The 23,644-nt window shown below is 41.5% G+C and overlaps 1 protein-coding gene across 7 annotated transcripts in view; it reads left to right on the plus strand.

The window, feature by feature from the left end:
• Window positions 1-23,644, plus strand: part of LOC140493694 (cadherin-related family member 5-like) — a 71,452-nt gene that overhangs the window by 38,547 nt on the left and 9,261 nt on the right. Inside the window, exons 13-16 of one of the 7 annotated variants that reach the window (XM_072592428.1) lie at window positions 2,495-2,602; window positions 7,450-7,605; window positions 16,174-16,446; window positions 21,339-21,611. The exons of 1 other annotated variant lie outside the window; for it this stretch is intronic. In XM_072592428.1, the coding sequence (XP_072448529.1) occupies window positions 2,495-2,602; window positions 7,450-7,605; window positions 16,174-16,446; window positions 21,339-21,611 (810 nt within the window). The remainder of the gene's footprint in view (window positions 1-2,494; window positions 2,603-7,449; window positions 7,606-16,173; window positions 16,447-21,338; window positions 21,612-23,644) is intronic. 5 more of the 7 variants (XM_072592429.1, XM_072592430.1, XM_072592433.1 and 2 more) reach the window with 5 other exon arrangements.

Genomic DNA, 23,644 nt, shown 5'->3' on the forward strand with positions numbered 1-23,644 from the left:
TGTTAGTCCCCTTCCAATTTAGGTGCAATCTGTCCTTCTTGTACAGATCACTTCTACCCCAAACGAGATTCCAATGATCCAAAAATGTGAATCTTCTCCCATACACCAGCTCAGTAACACATAAACTCTCCCTGAACTCCCATATCCAACAAGAAGAAAATATCACTCTAATAAATGCAATTTTTGCTTCTTCCAATTTACAGACACAGAAAATAACACTGTCTTATTCCTCCACAAAACATGGCTCCAGGCTAACTTAATATTTATGGCTTATATTTTTAAGTTTAATCAAGAGATATATCTCAATAAAACATATAATAAAGAGAGAACCCACTCTACTCACTACTACAGACTTCCAGCAAGGCCACATTTAAAATTATTCAACTTATCTGTTTCTGTGCTGAGACTTCTCCCAAACAGGATCCTCCAAGATTAGTTGTGAATTTCACAGTTAATTTTCCCAGATGCACTCTGATGTCCAGCAATACATGAACTTAAAAAGCAAAGGTAGTAAGGATGCAGGCTCACTGCTGTCAGTTAGCAGTGTGAGTTCCTTCCTCTTTCTCTCTCTCCTGCACTGCCTGACCATGTGCTGTCTTTGTCTGTTCTTCTCCCTTTTAAAAGTGCTGATGTTTTGACTTTTTGTTTCTCCAAAGTTCCAAAATAATGCAACAGCATATAAAACAGTAATTGCTACTCCTGCAATTCAAGGAAATCACCTCCGACACCTAAAATACCTGAAAAAAGGAGCAGCCTGTTAGAGCCAGAAATGTTTCCTGCCCTCCATCTTGGATTACCATTGAATCCCTCAGCTCGTATTTAGATCGTCAGAATGTGACAGTGAGATTCTGTAGGAGTCTGTATTGGGACCTGAACTTTTTACAATTTACATCAATGATTGGATGAAGGAACAGTTGCTAAATATATAGAAGGTATAAAGACGGGTAACAAAGTAACAAGGGTAAGGCTGAACTATTTGCAACAATCTTCAGTCGGAAGTGTCGAATGGATGATCCATATCAGTGTCTTCCAGTGGTCCCAGCTTTTCAGCTAATTCAATTTACTCGACACAATATGAAGCAACAGCTGAAGGCATTGGATACTGAAAAGGCTGTGTCCTGAAACTATTCTAGCAATAGTACTGAAGACGTGTTCTGCAGAACTTGCCACTCACCTAGCTAAGCTCTTCCTATGCAACTGCAAAACTGGCATCTCCCTGGAATGAGAAAAGTTGTCTAGATATGTCTTGTACATAAAAATACAGGAATCCAACTCAGTTCCACCTGTCTACTATCGATCATCAGCAAAGTGATGGAAGGTGTCATCGACAGTGCTATCAAGCAGCACCTGCATAGCTATAACCTACTCACTCATGGCCAGTTTGGGTTCCGCCAGGGCTGCTCAGTTCCTGACCTCATTACAGACTTTGTTCAAACATGGATAAAACAGCTCAATTCCAGAGGTGATGTGAGAATGACTGCCATTGACATCAAGGCTGCATCTGACCAAGTGTGGCATCAAATCGCCCTGAGCAGAACAGGAGTCAATGGAAATCAGGGGGAATCTCTGAGCTGATTCACAACATAAAATGTTTGTAATTGTTGGAGGTCAGCTATCTCAACTCCAAGACATCTCTGCAGGAGTTCCTCATGGTAGTGTCCCAGGTCCAACCACTTTTAGCTGCTTCATCAATGTCCTGCCTTCCATCATAAGGTCAGGGAGTGTGAATGTTTGCTGATGACTTCACAATGTTCAGCACCATTTGTGATTTCTCAGATACTGAAATAGTGCACGTCCAAGTGCAGCAAGAGCTGGGCAGTCATTTTTCAGGCTGACATGTGCCACATGTGCCAGGTAATGACAATCTTTAACAAGAGAGAATAAAACCATCGCCCTTTGACATTTAATGGCATTAACATCACTAAATTTCCCACTATCAACCTCTGGGGCTACCATTGACCAGAAACTGAACTGGACTAACCATATAGTTGTATGTTCCATTTACAAGATGCACTGAAGTAATTCACCACAACTTCTATCAAAGCCATCTAAGGAACACCACCACCTGCAACGTCCTATCTAACCCCCGTACCATCCTGACTTGTGAATAAATGGTTGTTCCTTCACTACCAGTGAGTGAAAATCCAATAACTCCCAATGCACCAAATGGTCTGCAGGTGTTCAAGGAGGCATTCCAGCATTACCTTTTCAAGAGCAACTAGGGATATGAATAAATGTCAGCCCAGCCAGCAATGCCCACATCCCATGAATTAATTTTAAAAGTAGTCCCTCCATTAAGTATTGGAATTAGAAGTTTATTCCTTTTAAAGGCAGTTAGAAATTTCAGGCAATTGTGGAGATCTAGAATAACAATTTGCTGCTGTTCTTGTGGATATCCATTTCTGGCACGTTTCAGTAAGTATCTAACACCCATGAGAAATTGTTCACTAATGTCCATACTTTACTTATAATAACTAACTAATTTTTAATCCAGTACCAATCACGGTGACAACAATAACTCAAGGAACTGGACCAACTAGACCCGTGGGGACAGGGACAACTACCATTTCTGCAAAGACACCATCAAAGACCCCACCAACAGGTACAGATGGCAGCTGCAGTTGCATAGTTGGACAAAGACACAGTGCTGTCACTGGGAAGAATATTGGCTCACCTATTGTCAGTGATTTCTCTCACTGTTATCTCCTCCAGTCCAAACATCCTCTGAGATATCTGCACTCCTTCAAATCTGGCCTCTTGTCTAGCCCTGATTTAAATTGTTCCACCATTGATTGCCATGCCTTTAGGAACTTGGACCCTAAGTTCTGGAATCCACTCCCTAAACTTCTCCATCTCTCTACTTTTCTCCTCTTTTAATATGATCTTTTAACTTTTAACTATTTGACAAAGTTTTCTGACCTACCATCAATTTTTGTTTGATAATGGTTCAGTGAAGCACCTTAGGATGTTGATAAATGGTATAAATAAGTGCATAATATAGCATTTCATATTAAGTTTGAATACAACATATTTTATTTGTAATATGATCTTAAATCTGAACAAAGGCAACTATGAAGGTATAAAGGGCAGGTTGGTGCTGGCAGATTGGAAAATGCATTCAAAGGTTTGATCGTACACAGGTAATTTTAAAAGTACTACAAGATTTACTACAGATATACAGTAGTTCTCCTATACTGTGCATTATTAAATGCGATTCGTCTGTAACATGAATTGCTGTGAGTTCCCGTTCGCTGTTAGGCAATTCTCATCCTCAGCACTAGGTTTTAGCAGTGTGTGGTCGACTGGACTCCACGTCAGCATCATATGATCGGTCAACTCATGCGCTTTGTCATGAAGAGCTTCGTGAAATGTTTGTGTTAGTGGACTTGGAAAAACATCGAGAAAATGTCTCTACAGCCTGAGGACAGAATGCTGGGACCAATCTGTTAATCTAAAAACTTAAAAGCGTCATAGAGTCATCCATGCACATACCACCTTCTATGTGAAAAAGTTGCCCCTTAGGTCTCTTTTATATCTTTCCCCTCTCATCCTAAACCTATGCCCTCTCATTCTGGACTCCCCCACCCCAGGGAAAAGACTTTGTCTATTTATCCTATCCATGCCCCTCATGATTTTATAAACCTCTATAAGGTCACCCCTCAGTCTCCGACGCTCCAGGGAAAACAGCCCCAGCCTATTCAACTTCTCCCTCTAGCTCAACTCCTCCAACCCGATAACATCCTTGTCAATCTTTTCTGAAGCCTTTCAAGTTTCACAACATCTTTTGAGATAAGAGTGAAATTTTACTGGAATTGACTAACAGTAAAAGGACAGTGTTGAGGTGCAGTTTGAAACTTGATTGTTTATTGTTTGTGCTAAGAGCTTTTTTTCTCTTTTGTTTAAAAGATATGGTTAGATATTAAAGGTTATCTGCATACTCGTGTGATTCTGTTTCAGTGACCAATCACTATGGTAACCAACTGCAAAAAAAGTATCAGTATATGGTCAGTCAGCTACTCAGGGTGGTCAGAGTCAGGAAACTCTGCACATAGTGGGTGAGGGAGAGAAAGATGGGTGGCATACTGTTACTTCTGGTGCATGTGTGGAGATGTCCTGAGGGGATGAGTAGGCTGTGCAGAAGAGATTCAGGGTTAGTCAGGATCAGATGTTAGCAAGGTTGAGAGTGAGTGGCGAAGATGTTGCAAAAAATGGTGGGTACAGTAGCAGAGTTAGAGTGAGTGTGAGGTATCAATGACTCTCACTGGCAGAGTGAAGAAGGTCATTGATCTTCTTCCTACATTCTGTGCATTCGTTCAGATGGTTGAGACTGCACTGGCTCAGATGGTGACCCTGGTTCAGGTTGGCTTGGTTCCAGGAGAATGGTGTCCTCTGTTGGCCTGGGAGAAAAGAACATCTTGCCATAGTATCACACCATGCCTATCAGCAGCATTTCCACAAAAAGAGACCCCAATTTTCCATTGTCTGCAACATCCAGGGCCAATGTCAGGAACCATGCAGAGCAGCTCTGGACTAACAGCTCTTGTCTTAAAGATAGTGCTGCATCATGGATGTTGGTCAATTCTGGGATATCCAGAAAGCGGTGAGCTGTTTTGGAAATGGCATGATATGATGGTGCTAGGATGTGTGAGAGGGCCACCAAAGGATGGGGTAGGTAATAAATCAGGCGGGTTTTGTAAAGCAAGGTGATAGATGTCCCCAAGTATCATGATGTGAGACCCTCTGAAAAGCTTGACAAAACTGACACCTGACGAAAGAAATTAAGATTCAGCCCTTGGTCTATCAAGGCAGATGTTATTCTGGGATCTGACTTGTGCAGTGTTGCCATTGGATGGGATCAGAAGACTGGCTCAAATGATCTGCTGCCAATCGAGAGCAATCAGTTGAAGATTCTGATGAATTACACTATACAGTAACTACAGTAGGTCAGTTACAACAGATCAAAATTTATTTAGACTGTGCTATTGTTTATGTTAGGCTAATGACTATTTTTGTTTCAATTTTTAATGGCATTTTTGGTGGCTTGCCCCACCCTGTTTTTCCCATAGACCCCATTATTTCTATTGCACAATTTTCTATACACAGCGTCGCACAGGAACATAACTATGGTGTTATGGGAGAACTACCTGTACCTTCTAAGGCACAAGCAATCTAAAGGAAAAGGGAAATCAACAGTGGGTCATGGAAGAGGTTAACAATTACTTTAGATCTAAGGAAGTGGCTTGTGAGAACATTAGGGCAAACTTGTGGTTTGGGAGCAGTTTTGGACCAAGCAAAGGAGCTAAGAAACTAATCAGGAAATGGGAAAGAGCAAGCTGGCGAGGAATGGAGAGGAAGACAGTCAAATCTCTTCTTGGTATCTGAAATGTGAAAGATTAACTCAGACAAATGTGAGTGCATTACAGGTAGGGATAGGACAATTTATAATGAAGAACAGGGAAATGGCAGAGAAACCAAACAGTTACTTTGTATTGATCTTCAAGTTACAAAAGATCTCTCAGAAATACTAGATGATCAAGGGTCCCTGAGGAACTGGAAAAAAAAACAGTGTTAGTAAAGAGGTAGAACTTGAAAATTAAGTTAGATTTGGGGTTGATAAATCTCCTGAATTTGATAAACTTCATCCCAGGGTGTTAATGGAAGTGATTGTGGAAATGTTCCTGCTGATTGAAAGGTGACAAATGTAAAGTCACTATTTAAGGGAGAAGAGGGAGACTGGAGAACATCAGACCAGCTGAATTGATGTCAGTAATGGGAAAATATTAGAAATTAAAGGATGTGATTACTGGACATTAAGAAAAGAAAGGCAAAATTGGGCAGAGTCAATGTGGATTTACAAAAGAGAAATCATATTTGACCAAGTTGTTGGCATTTTTTGATTATCCTAACTTGTTGCAGAGATTAAAAAAAATCAATGGATGTGATATATTTGGATTTTCAGAAGGCATTTGATAAGGTTCAACACAGGAGTTTAGCAGATAAAATTATGGGATTGGGACTTATATACAGGAATGAGTTGGGAGGGAAAATAGAGAATAGAAATAAACGTATTATTCTCAAGGTGGCAGGCTACGACTAGAGAGTGTACTGCAAGGGTCAGTACCGGGTCCACAATCTATATAAACGATTTGGATGTGGGGATAAATTGTGGTGACATCAAACTGTGTGAGAACTTGGATTGTGGGGAGGATGCAAGAGGCTTCAAGGGAACTTAGGCGAACGCTGTATAATATGGCAGATGGAATATAATATGACTAAGTGTGAGATTATTCACTTCGGTTGAAAAAAAACAGAAAGGCACAATATCTCCTAAGTGTTGAGAGGTTGGGAACCTGCAGTGGTCCAAAGTGATCGAGGTGTCCTTGTTTGTGAATCACTAAAAGCTAGTATGCAAGTGTACTAAGCAATTAGAAATGCAAATGGTTTGTTGGCCTTCATTTCAAGAGAACTTCAGCGAAGAAATAAAGGTGTTTTGCTGTAGTTGTATAAGAAATTGTGAGCAGTGTGTACTTTGGCCTCTTATATACTTGGACATTCTTGCCTTATAAGATGTTTTCAAAGGTTCATCACATTAATTCTTGTGATGGTAGCATGGACTTATGAGGAGAGATTGAGGAAAGTGGGTTCCTTAGCATTCCTTTGTGTTTTGTAAAGTAAAAGGTAACCTCATTAAGACTTATAAAGTTCTTACAGGCTGTAACAGGATGGATGAAAAGAGAATGTTTTGTATAGCTGGTGGCTTCAGCATTAGGAGATATAATCTCAAGATAAGCGGCAGGCTATTTAAGATTGAGATGAAGAGGTGTTCTTCATTCAGAGCATTGTGAATATTTGGAGTTCTCTACTCCACCAACCTATGGAATAACAAACATTCAGTATGTTTAAATTGGAAATCGGTAGGTTTCTTAAGGTTGGTAACTTTAAGGGATATGGCGATAGCACGGAAAAGTGACATCGAACAAGAAGTTCAGCCATGGTCTCGATGTATGTTGGGCTGATTTGATGGGCTGAATGGCCTACTGCCAAAGCTCTGAAAAGTTGTTTGATATACAGAAAGTAAGTGCTCTTTTCTCATCCAGTGTCAATGTTGCTTTCCCTTTACATTGGTGTTTCGTGTGAATTGTCATGATAAGTGAAAGACAAAAATGTTTTTAAAAGTCTTTTTTCAACAATACTCAAGATGCTGTAATATGGTAAACAGGCAGCAATTCACTGGAAGGGTTTGCACATTTTAAAATTTTGATTTAATGCACTATTGACACTTACAAAGTTGTATGATGTCAAACACATACTTTGAAACAGAGAGGGGGGATCTTTGGTTGAACACTAATCGCAAACCCACCCTTTATTCACCTAAACATTTATTGATTATTTCCTGATGATTTAACATTTGCTTTCCTGGTTGTTAATATGAGCTAATTTATAATCCAGCACCCGTAACTGTAAAAACAACAACACATGGAAATGGAACAACAAAACCACCCACTAAACCTTCCGGAATTGGGACATCAACTCCACCAAAGACTCCTCCTCGACCCCCAGGATCCACAACAGCAAAGCCCCCTGAACATGGGACTGATGCTACAGGTAGGATTCTGAGGGTCAGCAATGCAACTGTCCATTCAACTAAACCCTTCAACAGTCATGGCAAAAGCCACCCACCTAATCTCATGGCACTAAGCTACTAAATACCAATAACTGTGAGCCTTCCGCAGTTTCTTCAGTAAGCCAACCAATGGGTCAGGAACTGAACCAACAGCTAAGTTCACACTGTGCTGACTCCCACACTATCATAGCTTGGGAATTCCTATTTATAAAGATCACAACAAAGTTGTCACAGTCCTTGTCACTTGCTGCTTGTCCCAACCCAAGTTGTAACTCTAGTAGCTTGATAAGAAGTCCAGACCTCATTTCCAGATGTTTCTTTATTTCTGGGCTCATTTCTCATTTCTAACTGACAAGCTGTCAGGGGCAATTTATAAAGAATGAAACAATCTATGCAACAATACTATGCACAGATGCTGCTGCCAGACCTGCAGAGCTTCTCCAGCAATTTCTGATTGTTTTGTTTCAGATTTCCAAGGTATACAGTTCCTTGCTTTATAACGACATGTATTTACCTAATGGCAATGAATAATAAAGCGAATGCAGCAGAAATATCTGGCAAGTCAGAAGGGGAAAGGTTAAAATGAGCAAGTGCGAAGCTTGAGAGGTAAAGAGATGAATAGAGGGATTTCCAGATAGTTAGGTAGAAACAGCCGAAGACATGGTGAAGGGGGACAAAGAAATTCGAGTAATTTTAAAAACTATTACAGAATATAGAAGTAGGCCATTTGGCCCATTTTACCTGTGTCAGCTCTCAGCAGGAACATTCACCTAGAGACCCCATTTCCGGGTTGCTCTGGGGAGGGTCGGTGTGGACTTGTTGGGCCAAATGTTTCCACACTGTAGGGATTCTATGATTTCTCTGTCTTTTCTCTGGAGCCTTGCAAATGATCTTATCTTATTGTCTTTTCAAAGGTGTGATTGATCCTGGTCCCACCACATTCTCACACAAAGTGTATTCCAGATCCTAACCACTCACTGTGTAAAAATGATTTTCCTAGTATCATCATTGCCCCTTTACCAATCAACTTAAAACATTTGCTTCTGCTTTTCAACCCTTTCAGCAAGGGAATCAATTTCTCTCTATCTATCCTGACCCAATCCCTCTTTGAATATGTCAAGAGTGTGGTACTGGAAAAGCACAGCAGGTCAGGCAGCATCCGATGAGCAGGACAATCAATGTTTCAGGCAAAAGCCCTTCATCAGCCCCTCTTTGAATACATCCATCAAATCCCCTTGAACATTGGAAAACAATGTTTTCTGCTCACTCTCAAATGCCTTCATACCCTTAACAGGGAAAAGCATAACTTCACTGAAAAAAACAGCTATGAACAACTAAAAGAGATAACAGACCACATAAATCTAAAAGAAAGGGCTTACAAAATTGCAAAAAAAAAACAGATCCCACTAAATGGGAAAGATACAAAGACAATAAAGGGCCAAAAAGCAACTTAAGGCAGCATCACAGATAGTATAGATGATTGTATAAAATTACAAATGGGTATTTATAGACTAAGTGAATGGACAGTGTGGTGCTGGAAAAGTATAGCAGGTCAGGCAGCATCCAAGGAGCAGGAAAATCAATGTTTCGGGCAATAGCTCTTCCATTCTTGATTTTCCTGCTCCTCAGATGCTGCCTGACCTGCTGTGCTTTTCTAGCACCACACTCTCGACTCTGATCTCCAACAGCTGCAGCCCTCACTTTCGCCTAAGTGAATAGACAAACTGTGGCAGATGGATTTCACTGTAAGAAAATGTAAGGTAATCCATTTTGAACTGATAAAGGATAGATCAGGGTACTTTCTAGAAGATATAAAGTGGATGGCAAAAGAGACTTGGGGTCTTAGGTATATAGATCATTAAAATGTCTCCAATAGGTGCAGAAAATAGTCAGGAAAGCTAAGGGAATACTGGCCTTTATATCTAGAGGAATACAGTTCAAGACGTAGAGGTAATGCTGCAGTTATACAAACCCTGGCTAGGCACCCCACCCCCCCCCCCCCCCCCCTCGCCTCCCCCCCTCCCTTCCCCTGGGTTGGGTGGACTCCTCTTGTTTCTATGCTGCTATGATGGTAATACAGTATTTAGAGCACAGAAAGCTTTTCTCATGAAAAAGGGATAATTGCACCTTTTAAGAGAAAGTTGAATAAATATTTGAAGTGCAGCAAATTTTAGGGCTATGGAGTGAGAGTAAAGTATGGGGATTGATCCCAAAGGATAGTGAGCTCGTGAGTGGAACTAATTTTGGATTGATAACACTCTGAGTAGAGAGAGGGCAGTGAGATTAGCCTGTGGTTGATAGAGGTGCAAATGAGACAGGACTGTGAGAGTGTGAATGGGACAGTGGGATCAGATTGGAATTGATTTAGGGCTATGGGCATAAGGAGGGGCAGTGCAATTAAATCAGAATTGCTCCAGAAATTGTCATGTAGATGATGAGCTGAATGGCCTGCCCCTTTGCTCCTATCTTCTTTGGTCCTATCCCATATACTAGGTGTTCAACATAGAGTGGGTGGGAGCTAGCAGGAAATTCTGGATTAACATCTGCAAGGATGGTGCTGAATTAGAAATTGGAAATATGCAGGAGGTTTTTGTACTTGGAATTTGAGGTTAGTGTGGGGGGATGTGGAGGGGGAACAGGGTATAGGGATGATTCTCAGGATGTTCTAGACGTTTTGTGCCTGTTACCTCAAATTTCATCCCCCCCCCACCCCACCCCACCTTCCCAACCCTTCCACTATTATAGAGTCATAGAGTCATAGAGATGTACAGCATGGAAACAGACCCTTCGGTCCAACCTGTCCATGCTGACTAGATATCCCAAGCCCATCTAGTTCCACCTGCCAGTACCCAGCCCATATCCCTCCAAACCCTTCCTATTCATATAACCATCCAAATGCCTCTTAAATGTTGCAATTCTACCAGCCTCCACCACATCCTCTGGCAGCTCATTCCATGCACATACCACCCTCTGAGTGAAAATGTTGCCCCTTAGGTCTCTTTTATATCTTTCCCCTCTCACCCTAAACCTATGTCCTCTAGTTCTGAACTCCCCCACTCCAGGGAAAAGACTTTGCCTGTTTATCCTATCCATGCCCCTCATAATTTTGTAAACCTCTATAAGGTCACCACTCAGCCTCCGACGCTCCAGGGAAAACAGCCCCCGCCTGTTCAGTCTCTCTCTATAGCTCAAATCCTCCAACCCTGGCAACATCCTTGTCAATCTTTTCTGAACCTTTTCAAGTTTCACAACATCTTTCCAATAGGAAGGAGACCAGAATTGCTTGCAATATTCCAACAGTGGCCTAAGCAATGTCCTGTACAGCCTCAATATGACTTCCCTACTCCTGTACTCAATACTCTGGCCAATAAAGGAAAGCATACCAAACACCTTCTTCACTATCCTATTTACCTGTGACTCCACTTTCAAGGAGCTATGAACCTGCATTCCAAGGTCTCTTTGTTCAGCAACACTCCCTAGGACCTTACCATTAAGTGTATAAGTCCTGCTAAGATTTGCTTTGCCAAAATGCAGCACCTCGCATTTATCTGAATTAAACTCCATCTGCCACTTCTTAGCCCATTGGCCCATCTGATCCAGATCCTGTTGTAATCTGAGGTAACCCTCTTCGCTGTCCACTACACCTCCAATTTTGGTGTCATCTGAAGACTTACTAACTGTACTTCTTATGCTCGCATCCAAATCATTTATGTGAATAACAAAAAGTAGAGGACCGAACCTTGTGGCACTCCACTGGTCAACGGCCTCCAGTCTGAAAAACAACCCTCCACCACCCTCTGTCTTCTACCTTTGAGCCAATTCTGTATCCAAATGGCTAGTTCTCCCTGTATTCCGTGAGATCTAACCTTGCTAATCAGTGTCCCATGGGGAACCTTGTCAAACGCCTTACTGAAGTCCATATAGATCACATCTACTGCTCTGCACTCATTAATCTTCTTTGTTACTTCCTCAAAAAACTCAATCAAGTTTGTGAGGCATGATTTCCCACGCACAAAGCTATGTTGACTTTCCCTAATCAGTCATTGCCTTTCCAAATACATGTACATCCTGTCCCTCAGGATTCCCTCCAACAACTTGCCCACCACCGAGGTCAGGCTCACCAGTCTATAGTTCCCTGGCTTGTCTTTACCGCCCTTTTTAAACAGTGGCACCATGTTTGCCAACCTCCAGTCTTCCGGCACCTCACCTGTGACTATCGATGATACAAATATCTCAGCAAGAGGCCCAGCAATCACTTCTCTAGCTTCCCACAGAGTTCTTGGTTACACCTGATCAGGTCCTGGGGATTTATCCACCTTTAACCATTTCAAGTCTCAGCATAGAGGGAGAGAATAATTTTGATCTTGCTCCATGCTAAATTTGCCCACATACGAAACAGAGCAGACACACCCCCCCGCCCCCAATCCAACAAGCTAGCCCTCCAGCTTCAGTTGAAGAATGGACATTGTCAGAAATAGGCTCCATGACCTCCTTTGATGCTATAATCTCCATGATCATGAACTTCACAAAATTATTATGCAAGAACCTGCCTGACAGATGACAATAAAAATCCTCCATGTGTTGGAACCTGTTGCTATGGTTACTGTGTATAATTATTCAATTGACTTGTTTCAATATAGTTCCATGCACCATTATCTGACAGACACAACCTGGATGATGAAAGGGTTGAGTAGATTGCAGACACATAATGAAGGCTCATGTAATAAACTTCAGACCACTCCATAAACATTTAATCCTATCAGATATTTTCTTAGTGCTGAAACCTGAAGTCCATGGCTTGGTTCAAACAGTCAGCAAAGAAAGGTACCCAGTTCTATCACACCCTTCTCAACATCAGAACTTCACGAACCTCTTCACACTCCGCTGAGGCAGTGGAAGATGTCTCAGATTAATTTCTTATCCAAAAGGCAGCATTTCTGAGAGTACAGGACACTCTTGGCATTGACTCTCAAATAATACAACCCACCTGCATTACTGACCTCCAACAATGCAGTGCTGCTTTAATAATAACACTCCAACAATATAGTGGTCCCTCAATAAGGACCATCTACAATATAGTGCTTTCTCAATATTGATCCTCAGTTAGTGCAGTGTTCCCTCACTACTGCCCCTCCAGCAGTGCAGTGCTCCCTCAGTGTTGCCCCTTTAACTGTGCAGTGCTCCCTCAGTACCACCCCTCCAACAGTGCAGCAGTCCCTCAGGACTGCACCAGGATTGTCAAACTGAATTATTTGCTTAAGTTCCCGGATGGGTTTTGAAACCTTCAGTTAAGTGGCAAGATAACATCCAAACAACTCACAGGTGAGAATTAATATTGTGTAAGAACAATAATATTATGTGAATGTCATTCATTCCAAGTTTCCCTGCAAGTCACAAACTATCTTGACTTGGTAATATACTGCAGTTCATTCAGTCTTTGGGCTGAAATCTTGAACTTGCTCCTTCATAGCACAGTGGATGTACCTGTACCACATGGACTGTTCAAGAGGCAATCAATCACAACTTCTCAAAGGCAATTAGAGATGGCCAATAAACTGTAGGCTTGTTAGCAATTCCCATATCCTGAGGATAATTTCTAAAAATCTAATAGCCTATTTATCTGATGATGTCTTCTCCTCTCTGAAACTTGTCAAAATTATATTTGAAAGGACTATAATGTTCCTGTCCTCACTGAATCACAATGCATAGTACCTAAGGAATTTCATTCTCACTGCAAGTCTGTCTCATTTGTCCTCACATTTCTGTGAAAATTCAGCTGCCTCTTCTTGGAAATGTGACTGTTTACTTGTAACCCTCCTGTAGCCCAGGGAAATTTCACTTTTGTAGTTATTGATTAATCTGTGCACTGTATGTCTAGGACTGAGTGATCATCGGCTAAATCTCATAAAAGTTCCACTGTTTTGTTTGAAATTGATCCTTGTTGCCTGACAATAAAATGTTGAGCAATTTGTGTGAACCTAAATTTGCAACACCTATTGGACATTGACCGTGATGTTTAACCTCCAGATAAACTGCCAAAGGTTAGAACTTGGTCACATGTTTCAGCCATAAAAGTTTCACCCTTTGTTTTACATTAGCTACAACGATAGAGTCATGCAAGTGTACAGCATGGAAACAGAACTTTCAGTCCAACTCATCCATGCTGACCAGATATCCTAAATTAATCTAGTCCCATTTGCCAGTATTTAGCCAATATCCCTCTAAACCCTTCCTATTCATATACCCGTCCAGATGCCTTTTAAATGTTGTAATTGTACCAGTCTCCACCACTTCCTCTGGCAGCTCATTCCACAAACACACCACACTCTGCATGAAAAAGTTGCCTCTTACATCTGTTTTAAATCTTTCCCCTCTCACCTTAGAGTGATGTTTTCCAGTTTTGGATTCCCCTACCTTGGAAAAAAGACCATGGCGATTCACCCTATCTATCCCCGTCATTATTTTATGAATATCTAAAAGGTTCCCCCTCAGCTGCCGGTACTCCAGGGAAAATAGAGCCCAGCCTATTCAGGCTCTCCAATAGCCCAAACCCTCCAATCCTGTCAACATCCTTGTAAATCTCTTCTGCTGCCTTTCAAGTTTCACAACATCTTTCCTACAGCAGGGAGACCACAACTGAATGCAGTATTCCAAAAGTGCTCTAATCAATGTCCTATACAGCCCCAACATGACATTCAACTCTTATACTCAATGCAGTGACCAATAAAGGAAAGTGTACCAAACGCCTCCTTCACAACCCTGGCTACCTGTTGTAGGAACTATGAACCTGCACCCCTCTTTGTTCAGCCATACTTCCCAGCATTCCACCATTGAATGTATATGTCCTGCCCTGATATACCTTACAAAAAATGCAGCACCTCACATTTATCTAGTAACTGAGGCAACTTACGTGTAGCGTGGGTTGTAAACATTTTCAGAACGAATTCACTCACAATTTACTCCCCGAGACATGGAGGAAATTTGGCTGAAAAGTTAAAAAAGACTTTTTATTCAGATTTTAAATATGCTGCCCACTTTACAATGCGTTATAGTTATTGATCATGAGGGGATGGGTCAGCTTCTTACTTGGTGATACCAGCTTTATCATTACAACCATTTGAGGAAAGGAAAATAATTTTTCAGTGAAATGTGCTTCCCTTGAGCTCAAGGCTGTTGCCTAATAACAAGACACAAATCTGCATTTGGATTCCAGTTCCACATCCCAAACCCTTTTTATACACCCAATCCAATCTGTGCAGCGAATAATTTTGCTAAGCTTGTCTATAATTGGCTGTCCATGAAATGAGAAAAACAATGTGGGAACTGACTGAAAAGTGGAAATGAGAAAGAGAATTAAAACTGACCTCAAATCCTATAATAAATAATGTGGTGCTGTGAATGTACCAATCAACCTGAGGAAAGTACAAACTGACAATTAAGTCTAAAGCGATTCAGAAATGGTTTTCCTCCTCCCTGATCAAGCAGTTAGCAGGTGTAAGGCCCACTAGCTAGAACCCCTTCTACTCCAGGGCCTGAAGATAAATCATTTACCTTAGGTATCCCATTTTTTAAATGTTCATTTATGGGAAATGGGAGTTCCTGGTTAGGCCAGCATTTAGTGCATCATCCTAATGGCCCTTGAAACATCATTGTCTTGAACCACTTCTGTCCTTGGGGAGGAATACACTTAGTGCTGTTAGGATAGAAATTCCATAATTTTAACCCAGCAACAATGATGGAATGGTGACTTATTTCCAAATGTGGATGGTATGCAGCCTGAGAGAACATGCAACTAGTGGTACTCCCATGCATCCATGGTGGTAGAGGTTAAATGCAGAAGATATTGACAAAAGAGGTTTGGTGGGTTAATGCATTACATCTTGTACACATTGCTGCCAGTGTGTCAGTGGTGAAGGGAATGAATATTTAATGAGGTAGATTGGCAGCCAGTGAAGTGGGCTGCTTTGTTCAGGATGATGTAAAGCTTCTTGAATGTTGTAGAAGCTGCATCCACTACACAAATGTGTTCATTCACACTCCTAATTTGTGCCTTGCAGATGGTGGATAGGCATTACTGATATAGAAGGTCAATCATTATGGAATTCCTAGCCTCTGACCTGCTCTTATAGCCATAGTATTTAGATGCTATTTACTGTTCTGAAGATGGGTCACTGGACCCAAAACGGTAATTCTGATTTCTTTCCACAATGCTGCCAGACCTGCTGAGATTTTCCTGCAATTTCTGTTTTTCTTTAGATGGCAGTTTAGTTTCTGGTCAATGGTAACCTCCAGAGTGTTAGTATTAGGAGATTCAGTGATGGTCATGGTATGGAATGTTAAGAGGAGATAATTAGATTCTGTCTTGTTGGTGATAGTCATTACTGTCAATTTTGGGAAATGGGTGTTGCTTGCTAATTTTTAGTCAAGTCTGGATGTTGTCCCAGGTCTTGCTGCAATTGGACATTAGCTGTTTCAGTATTTGAAGAGTCGCAAATGAATCCCGATTCTGTGGTTTCCAGGCAATTAAAATGAGCTCATTTCTAACCCAGCAACAACAACTGTGAAAACGATCACACCCCATGGAAATGGAACACCTGAACCACCAACTAAACCTCCTGGGACTGGGCCGACCAGCACTGGGGCATCAACTCCATCAAAAGTCCCTCCTGGAACCCCCCAAGGATCCACAAAAACAAAGCCAGCTGGACCCGGGCCAACAAGCACAAAATCTCAGGTCTCTGGATCAATAACAACAAATAATCCTGAGCCTCCAGGGTCAATAACTCCATCCAGGAAACCACCCGATGGACCCGGAACAACAAGTAAGCCAGCTGGTCTTACATCACGTCAACTCTCACACAGTCACTGTCACTTACTCATCCCCATGATCACGCTGTACTGTTCGGACGGGCTTCACTTAAACTTAGCTGGGGCTGGTGTCTTGGCACTTCAAATAATGGGCAGGAGCTAGGGCTTTGAATTATAAAGAAAGGAGAACTTAAACTGAGGGGAGACTTATCAGCGTGAAGGGAAAGGTCAAGGCCACAGAGCAGTGCAACAATTTGTGTAAATTTAAATGGTTTGTAATAAGAAGTAATGATAAGTTTAATTGCAATTCGACCAATGAATAATATTAAATCAGGAGGAAATTTGGAAAATAATTCAAGGCATTTTGTCAAATTTAGAACTTCTCATAACAAGAGACAAAATGCATAGCACAAGTAGAGCATAAGTAGTTAGCAGAAAATGAGAAGGGGATGTTGATAGACTTAGTGAATGAGCAAAACTGTGGCAGGTGGATTTCAATGTAAATGTGTGTGGCTATCTATTTTGGGCAGAAAATGGATAGATCAGGATACTTTCTAGATGATATGAAGTTACAAAGAATGGATGTTCAAAGAGACTCGGGGTTCAGCTGCACAGATCTTTAAAATGTCTCAAACAGGTGCAGACAATAGTCAGGAAAGCTAAGAAAATCCTAGTCTTTATATCTAGAGGACTGGAGTGCAAGTTGCAGATGTTACGCTGCAGTTGCACAAAGTGCTGGTTAGACCACACTTGGAGGACTGTCAGCAGATCTAAGCACCACACCATATGAAGGATATATTGGCCTTGAATGGAGTACAACATAGTTTTACAAGAATAATAATGGGACTTCTGAAGTTTAGATATGAGGAGTAATTACACAAATTTATCTCTAGAATTTAGAGGTTGATTTGATTGAAGTCTTCAAGATATTAAGAGGAAAAATAAAGATAAATTATTTCCACTAATTGGGGATTCTAGAACTAAGTGATAGAGATTCAGAATTAGGGCCAGACCATTTACGTTAAGTGCTAGGAAGCAGCTCCATACGCAAAGGGTGGTAGATATTTTGAACTATCTTCTGCAAATGGTAGTGGATGCAGGGTCAGTTGTTAATTTTAAATCTGAAATACGTAAATTGTTGTTAAGCAAAGGTGTTAAGGGATATTTGTCAAAGGTGGGTACATGGTGTTAGACCACAAATGTCATTGAATGGTGGAACAGGCTCCAGGGCTGAATGGCCTACTCCTGTTTCTATGTTCCTATGTACATATATCCTTCCAAATATCCAGTGCTTAGATCAGGACATTACGGCTGAAGAAGTGACTTAAAGGGTTTATTCTAACATATCTGCTTTTGTACACCTTGCCCCAATTAAAAAGCCCAGGATCCAGTACACTACTTAAGACACTAGCTCAACCTACCCTGCCACTTTCAGTGATTTGCATATACATATATCTCGCAACGCCTCCATCCCTGCACCCCCTTTAGAATCATCCCTGTTGTTTTATATTGCTTCTCCATTCTTCCCACCAAATCAAACCAAATCAATTCACATTTCTCAGTTTCATATGCTGTCTGCCACTTCACTGCTCATTCCAGCAGCTTGTCTCTGCTCCTTAGAATCTTTGCACCATCCTGCTCACAGTTCACAATGCATCCAGGTTTTGACATGGTCTTTATCGCTAAACAGCCAGAAATGATAAGTTGCATGATGAAATATCTATAAACTCTGTTTTCCAAAGATATGGAGCAAAGTGGATATGCATGGAAGAGGTCAGCAATTATGTAATTGAAAAGCAGAACAGTTTCAAAGTGTTGTGTGGACTCCTTGTTTATGTGCTGCTACAATAGTAATATTTGGAGCATAGGAAGCTTTCTCACAACAAATGGATAATTGCACCTTTTAAGGGAAAGTTGAATAAATGTTTTAAATGGACAAGTTTGTAGTGCTATGGAGTAAAAGTGAGGTATTGGGATTAGATTGGATTGATCCCAGGCTATAGCAAGCGTGTGAGGGGAATTAGTTTTGGATTGATACTGGGCTATGAGGAGAGAGAGGGCAGTGAGATTAGCTCTTCACACTCATGCGGGACAGCAAAAGATGTCTTAGATTAATTTCTCATCCAAAAGGCAACACTTCTGAGAGTACAGGACACACTTGGCATTGACTATCAAATAATTCAACACCCTTGCATCACTGATCCTCCAAAAGTGCAGCACTGCTTTAGTAAAAACTCTTCAACAATTTAGTGGTCTGTCAGGATGAACTATCTATAATATAGTGCTCCCTCAATATTGATCCTTTGATAGTGCAGTGTTCCCTCAGTAGTGTTCCTCCAACAGTGCAGTACTCCCTCAGGTCTGCACCAGGACTATCAAGCTGGATTATTTGCTCAAGTGTCCGGAATGGATTTGAATCCTCAGTCAGGTGGCAAGATAATGTCCAAAAACTCAACTGAGAATTAAAACCATGAAAGAACAATAATATTATGTGAATGTCATTCATTCCAGGTTTCCCTGCAAGTGACATACTACCCTGATTTGGGAATAGAGGTATACTGCAATTCCCTCAGTCATTGGTTAAAATCCTGAACTCCCTCCTAGATAGCACAGTGGATATACTGGTACTACATGAACTGTAGTGGTTCAAGAGGCAATCAATCACAACTTCTCAAAGGCATTTAGGGATGGGCAATATATATGAGGTGTGTTAGCTATTCCATATCCTGAGGATAATTTATAAAATCTAATATCACATCTATCTGACATTGTCTTTCCTCTGAAACTTATATCAAAATTATATTTGAAAGAACAATAATGTTCCTGTCCTCACCGAATCACAATGCATGGTACCCACAGGATTTCATTCTCATAGCAAGTCCGTCTCCTTCTTTCTCATGTTGCCTTCAAAATTCAACTGCTGCTTCTTGGAAATTTGACAGTTTATTAATAACCCTCCTGTACTCCAGGGGAACCTCTCTCTTCCTCGTAACTGGAATTATTTATCTGCCTATGCACTGTGTCTCAGTTTGAGTGATTATCAGCTGAACCATTTAAAAAACATTCCACTGTTTTGTTTGAACTAGGTCCTTGTTGCCTGACAATAAAATATTGAGCAATTTGTATGAATCTAAATTGGCAACACCTATTGGACATTGACCACGATGTTTAATGTCCAGATAAAGTGCCAAAGGTCAAGAAATGGTGAAGAGTTTCAACCATAAAAGTTTGACCCTTTGTTTTATATAGCTACAAGGAAACTTGAGGAAACGTACATGTAGCATAGGTTGTAAATATTTTCAGGAAGAGTTTACTCACAATTTATTTCCAGAGAAATTTAAAAAGACATATTTTGTTAGATTTCAAATATGATGCCCACTGTATAATGCATTATAGTTATTCGTCATGAGGGGTAACTTCTGTGTTAGTGATACCAGCTTCAGCATTATTGTCATTTAAGGAAAGGAAAAGAATCTTTCAGTGAAATGGGTTTGTCTTGAGCTTCAAGGCTGCTGCTTAATTACAAGGCACAGATCTGCACCAGGATTCCAATATTACATCCAAACCTCTTTGTGTACACTCAATCCAACCTGTGCCACATTAAATTTTGAAAAACAAATCTATAACTGGCTGCCCACAAAGTAAGGAAAATAATGTGGGTACTGAGAAACGGAAAAGAGAAAATAAGAAAGAGAATTAAAACTGACCTCGAATCCTATAATGAATGATTGGTGTGTTGCTAATGTACCTATGGCCCTGATGGATGTACAATAAACTGACAATTAAGTCTGAAGAGGTTCCGAAGTGGTTTTCTTCCTTCCTAACTAAGCAGTTCACAGGTGTAAGGTTCATTAGCCAGATCCCCTTCCACTCCAGGGCCTGAAGATTATCATTTACCTCAGGTATCCCAATTTTAAAATAATCATTCATGGGAAATAGGAATTCCTGGTTAGGCAATCATTTATCCAAATTTCCTAATAGCCCTTGCGACATCCACACCTTGAACCGCTTTTGTCCTTGGGGAGAAATACCCAGAGTGTTGTTAGGAAATAAATTCCAGAATTTCATCCAGCGACAATGAGAGATTGGCAATATATTTCCAAATTTAGATGGTGTGCAGCCTGAGGGAACTTGCAGGTAGCAGTGTTCCCTTGCACCCATGGCCCCTGTCCTTCTAGGTGGTAGAGGAATTAATAAAACAGCTTTGGTGAGTTAATGCACTACATCTATGTGTACATTATACACATTGCTGCTGAAGTGTCAGTGGTGAATGGAATGAACATTTAATGTGGTGGATTGGCAGCCAGTGAAGTGGGCTGCTTTGTTCTGGATGGTGTAAAGCTTCTTGAATGTTGTAGAAGCTGCATCCACTATGTAAATGTATTAATTCACACTCCTAATTTGTGCCTTGCAGATGATGGACAGGCATTACTGATATAGAAGGTCAATCATTATGGAATTCCTAGCCTCTGACCTGCTCTTATAGCCATAGTATTTAGATGCTATTTACTGTTCTGAAGATGGGTCACTGGACCCAAAACGGTAATTCTGATTTCTTTCCACAATGCTGCCAGACCTGCTGAGATTTTCCTGCAATTTCTGTTTTTCTTTAGATGGCAGTTTAGTTTCCGGTCAATGGTAACCTCCAGAGTGTTAGTATTAGGAGATTCAGTGATGGTCATGGTATGGAATGTTAAGAGGAGATAATTAGATTCTGTCTCGTTGGTGATAGTCATTACTGTCAATTTTGGGAAATGGGTGTTGCTTGCCAATTTTTAGTCAAGTCTGGATGTTGTCCCAGGTCTTGCTGCAATTGGACACTAGCTGTTTCAGTATTTGAAGAGTCGCAAATGAATCCTGATTCTGTGGTTTCCAGGCAACTAAAATGACCTCATTTCTAACTCAGCAACAACAACTGTGAAAACGATCACACCCCATGGAAATGGAACACCTGAACCACCAACTAAACCTCCTGGGACTGGGCCGACCAGCACTGGGGCATCAACTCCATCAAAAGTCCCTCCTGGAACCCCCCAAGGATCCACAAAAACAAAGCCAGCTGGACCCGGGCCAACAAGCACAAAATCTCAGGTCTCTGGATCAATAACAACAAATAATCCTGAGCCTCCAGGGTCAATAACTCCATCCAGGAAACCACCCGATGGACCCGGAACAACAAGTAAGCCAGCTGGTCTTACATCACGTCAACTCTCACACAGTCACTGTCACTTACTCATCCCCATGATCACGCTGTACTGTTCAGACGGGCTTCACTTAAACTTAGCTGGGGCTGGTGTCTTGGCACTTCAAATAATGGGCAGGAGCTAGGGCTTTGAATTATAAAGAAAGGAGAATTCAAGCTGAGGGGAGATTTATCAGCGTGAAGGGAAAGGTCAAGGCCACAGAGCAGTGCAACAATTTCTGTAAATTTAAATGGTTTGTAATAAGAAGTAATGATAAGTTTAATTGCAATTCGACCAATGAATAAGGTTAGATCAGGAGGAAATTTGAAATGAAAAGCTAAAGGATTTTTATCAAATGCAGAATTGTTTGTACCAAGAGAAACAAATTGAATGGTACAAGCAGAGCTGAATGGGTTCATTCTAACGTTATTACAGAAACATGGGGCTAGATTAAATACTGCCTATTGCAGAGGGAATTGTGCTGGGACCCAGCTAGCTACAGAAAATGCCAGATATCAGTCTCCTAGCTGTGGAAAAGCCTCCCCGATTAAGCCAAAAGGAACACTCCAGCACAGAATTCCCAGATACTACTGACAGTCAGGTTCATAAATGAACCAATTAATGCCCATTATAACTGAGCCCCCACCATTCAGCGAGATTCATTTGTGGCAGAGCAGTTTAGAGAAGTTGATTAGTCTATTCCTGCTCTAAATTCATACATTAACATGACACACACAGCATTCCTTTATCCTTAGAAAGCTATTCAGAAAACACTTCACAGGAGAGGGAATGTCCTCATTATCAGATACTTTGTTGTTGATGGATCCTGGCATTGGGAAGGGGGTCCTATTGAAAGCCACTCCCCTGGCCTTCCCTTAGGCTCCCCTGCATCCTCCTCATGTCAGAAGTCACACAAAACCGGGTTATAGTCCAACACGTTTATTCGAAATCTCACAAGCTGTCGGAGTGCAGTCCCTTCATCAGGTGGAGTGAGAGAGCAGGCACACAGAGAACAGGCCCTCCTCCTATGACCACCACCGTCAAAGAAGGGGCGGTTTTTGGGGAAGGGGAGTCCAGCCTACCAAGTGATGCTGGCTAATCAGAGGTTATTTATCACTACGGCACCAGCAGGAGCAGGGCTGCTGGTGACATTGCACCTGCCAGAGATCCAGGCACCCATGACCGTAGGTGAGAGAAGGTGGGATGGCAATCAGGGGCTGGGGGCTGTCCAGTCCTGAATTCTTCACACAGAAGCTCCATTGAGAGTTTTATGTAATATCATAAGTTACCGAATAGGATGTGAGATGTGTGATGTTGACTGATATATATGTGTGTCTAGATTAGAGTGGTGCTGGAAACGCACAGCAGGTCAGGCAGCATTTGAGGAGCAGGAAAATCAACGTTTCAGGCAAAAGCCCTTCATCAGGGCTTGAAATTCTTGGTGAGAAGTCCATTGGACTGCCTTTCTCTCCCATTGCCAACTGAGAACATATGTGGGGGTTGGGTGGGGAGCTGCCAAATGGCACATTGCTGCTAATCTCCTTTGCCACACAGGGCCTCTGCCTGCGTCCCTTATCTCCCATCACTCCATGATTCAAGGACTCAGATGGCAGCAGTGCTGGAAGCAATCTGCACGACTTTGTAGCATTGTGCCACTGTGGAGGTAGCCTCTGATTGGCCAACAGCTCATGGGTAGGACTTCTGCCCCCCCCATCCCCCCCCCCCCCCCCCACCCCCACCCCCGCCACGTCCCCCCAAGCTCTTTAATTCCTGGGAAGAAGGTTCACCATTGGCCTCTTGAGTGTCTGAGAAGAATAAGACATAATGGACCTTCTTGTAAAAATACAACATGGGGATCTCACCATGGCTAAGGTCCCCGTCATTTCTGCAACATTCTGTCTAACGTCTTCTTAAATGGCTCGTGACGATAGTTTTGATTCAATAAACTCCTATGACTCACCTTGGCATGTTTTCACCCTGAAGCCAAGACATTGAATGTTTTAAAGAAGAAATTAGATATCGGTCTTAG

This window comes from Chiloscyllium punctatum, chromosome 22, assembly GCF_047496795.1.
Source record: "Chiloscyllium punctatum isolate Juve2018m chromosome 22, sChiPun1.3, whole genome shotgun sequence".
NCBI lineage: Eukaryota > Metazoa > Chordata > Chondrichthyes > Orectolobiformes > Hemiscylliidae > Chiloscyllium > Chiloscyllium punctatum.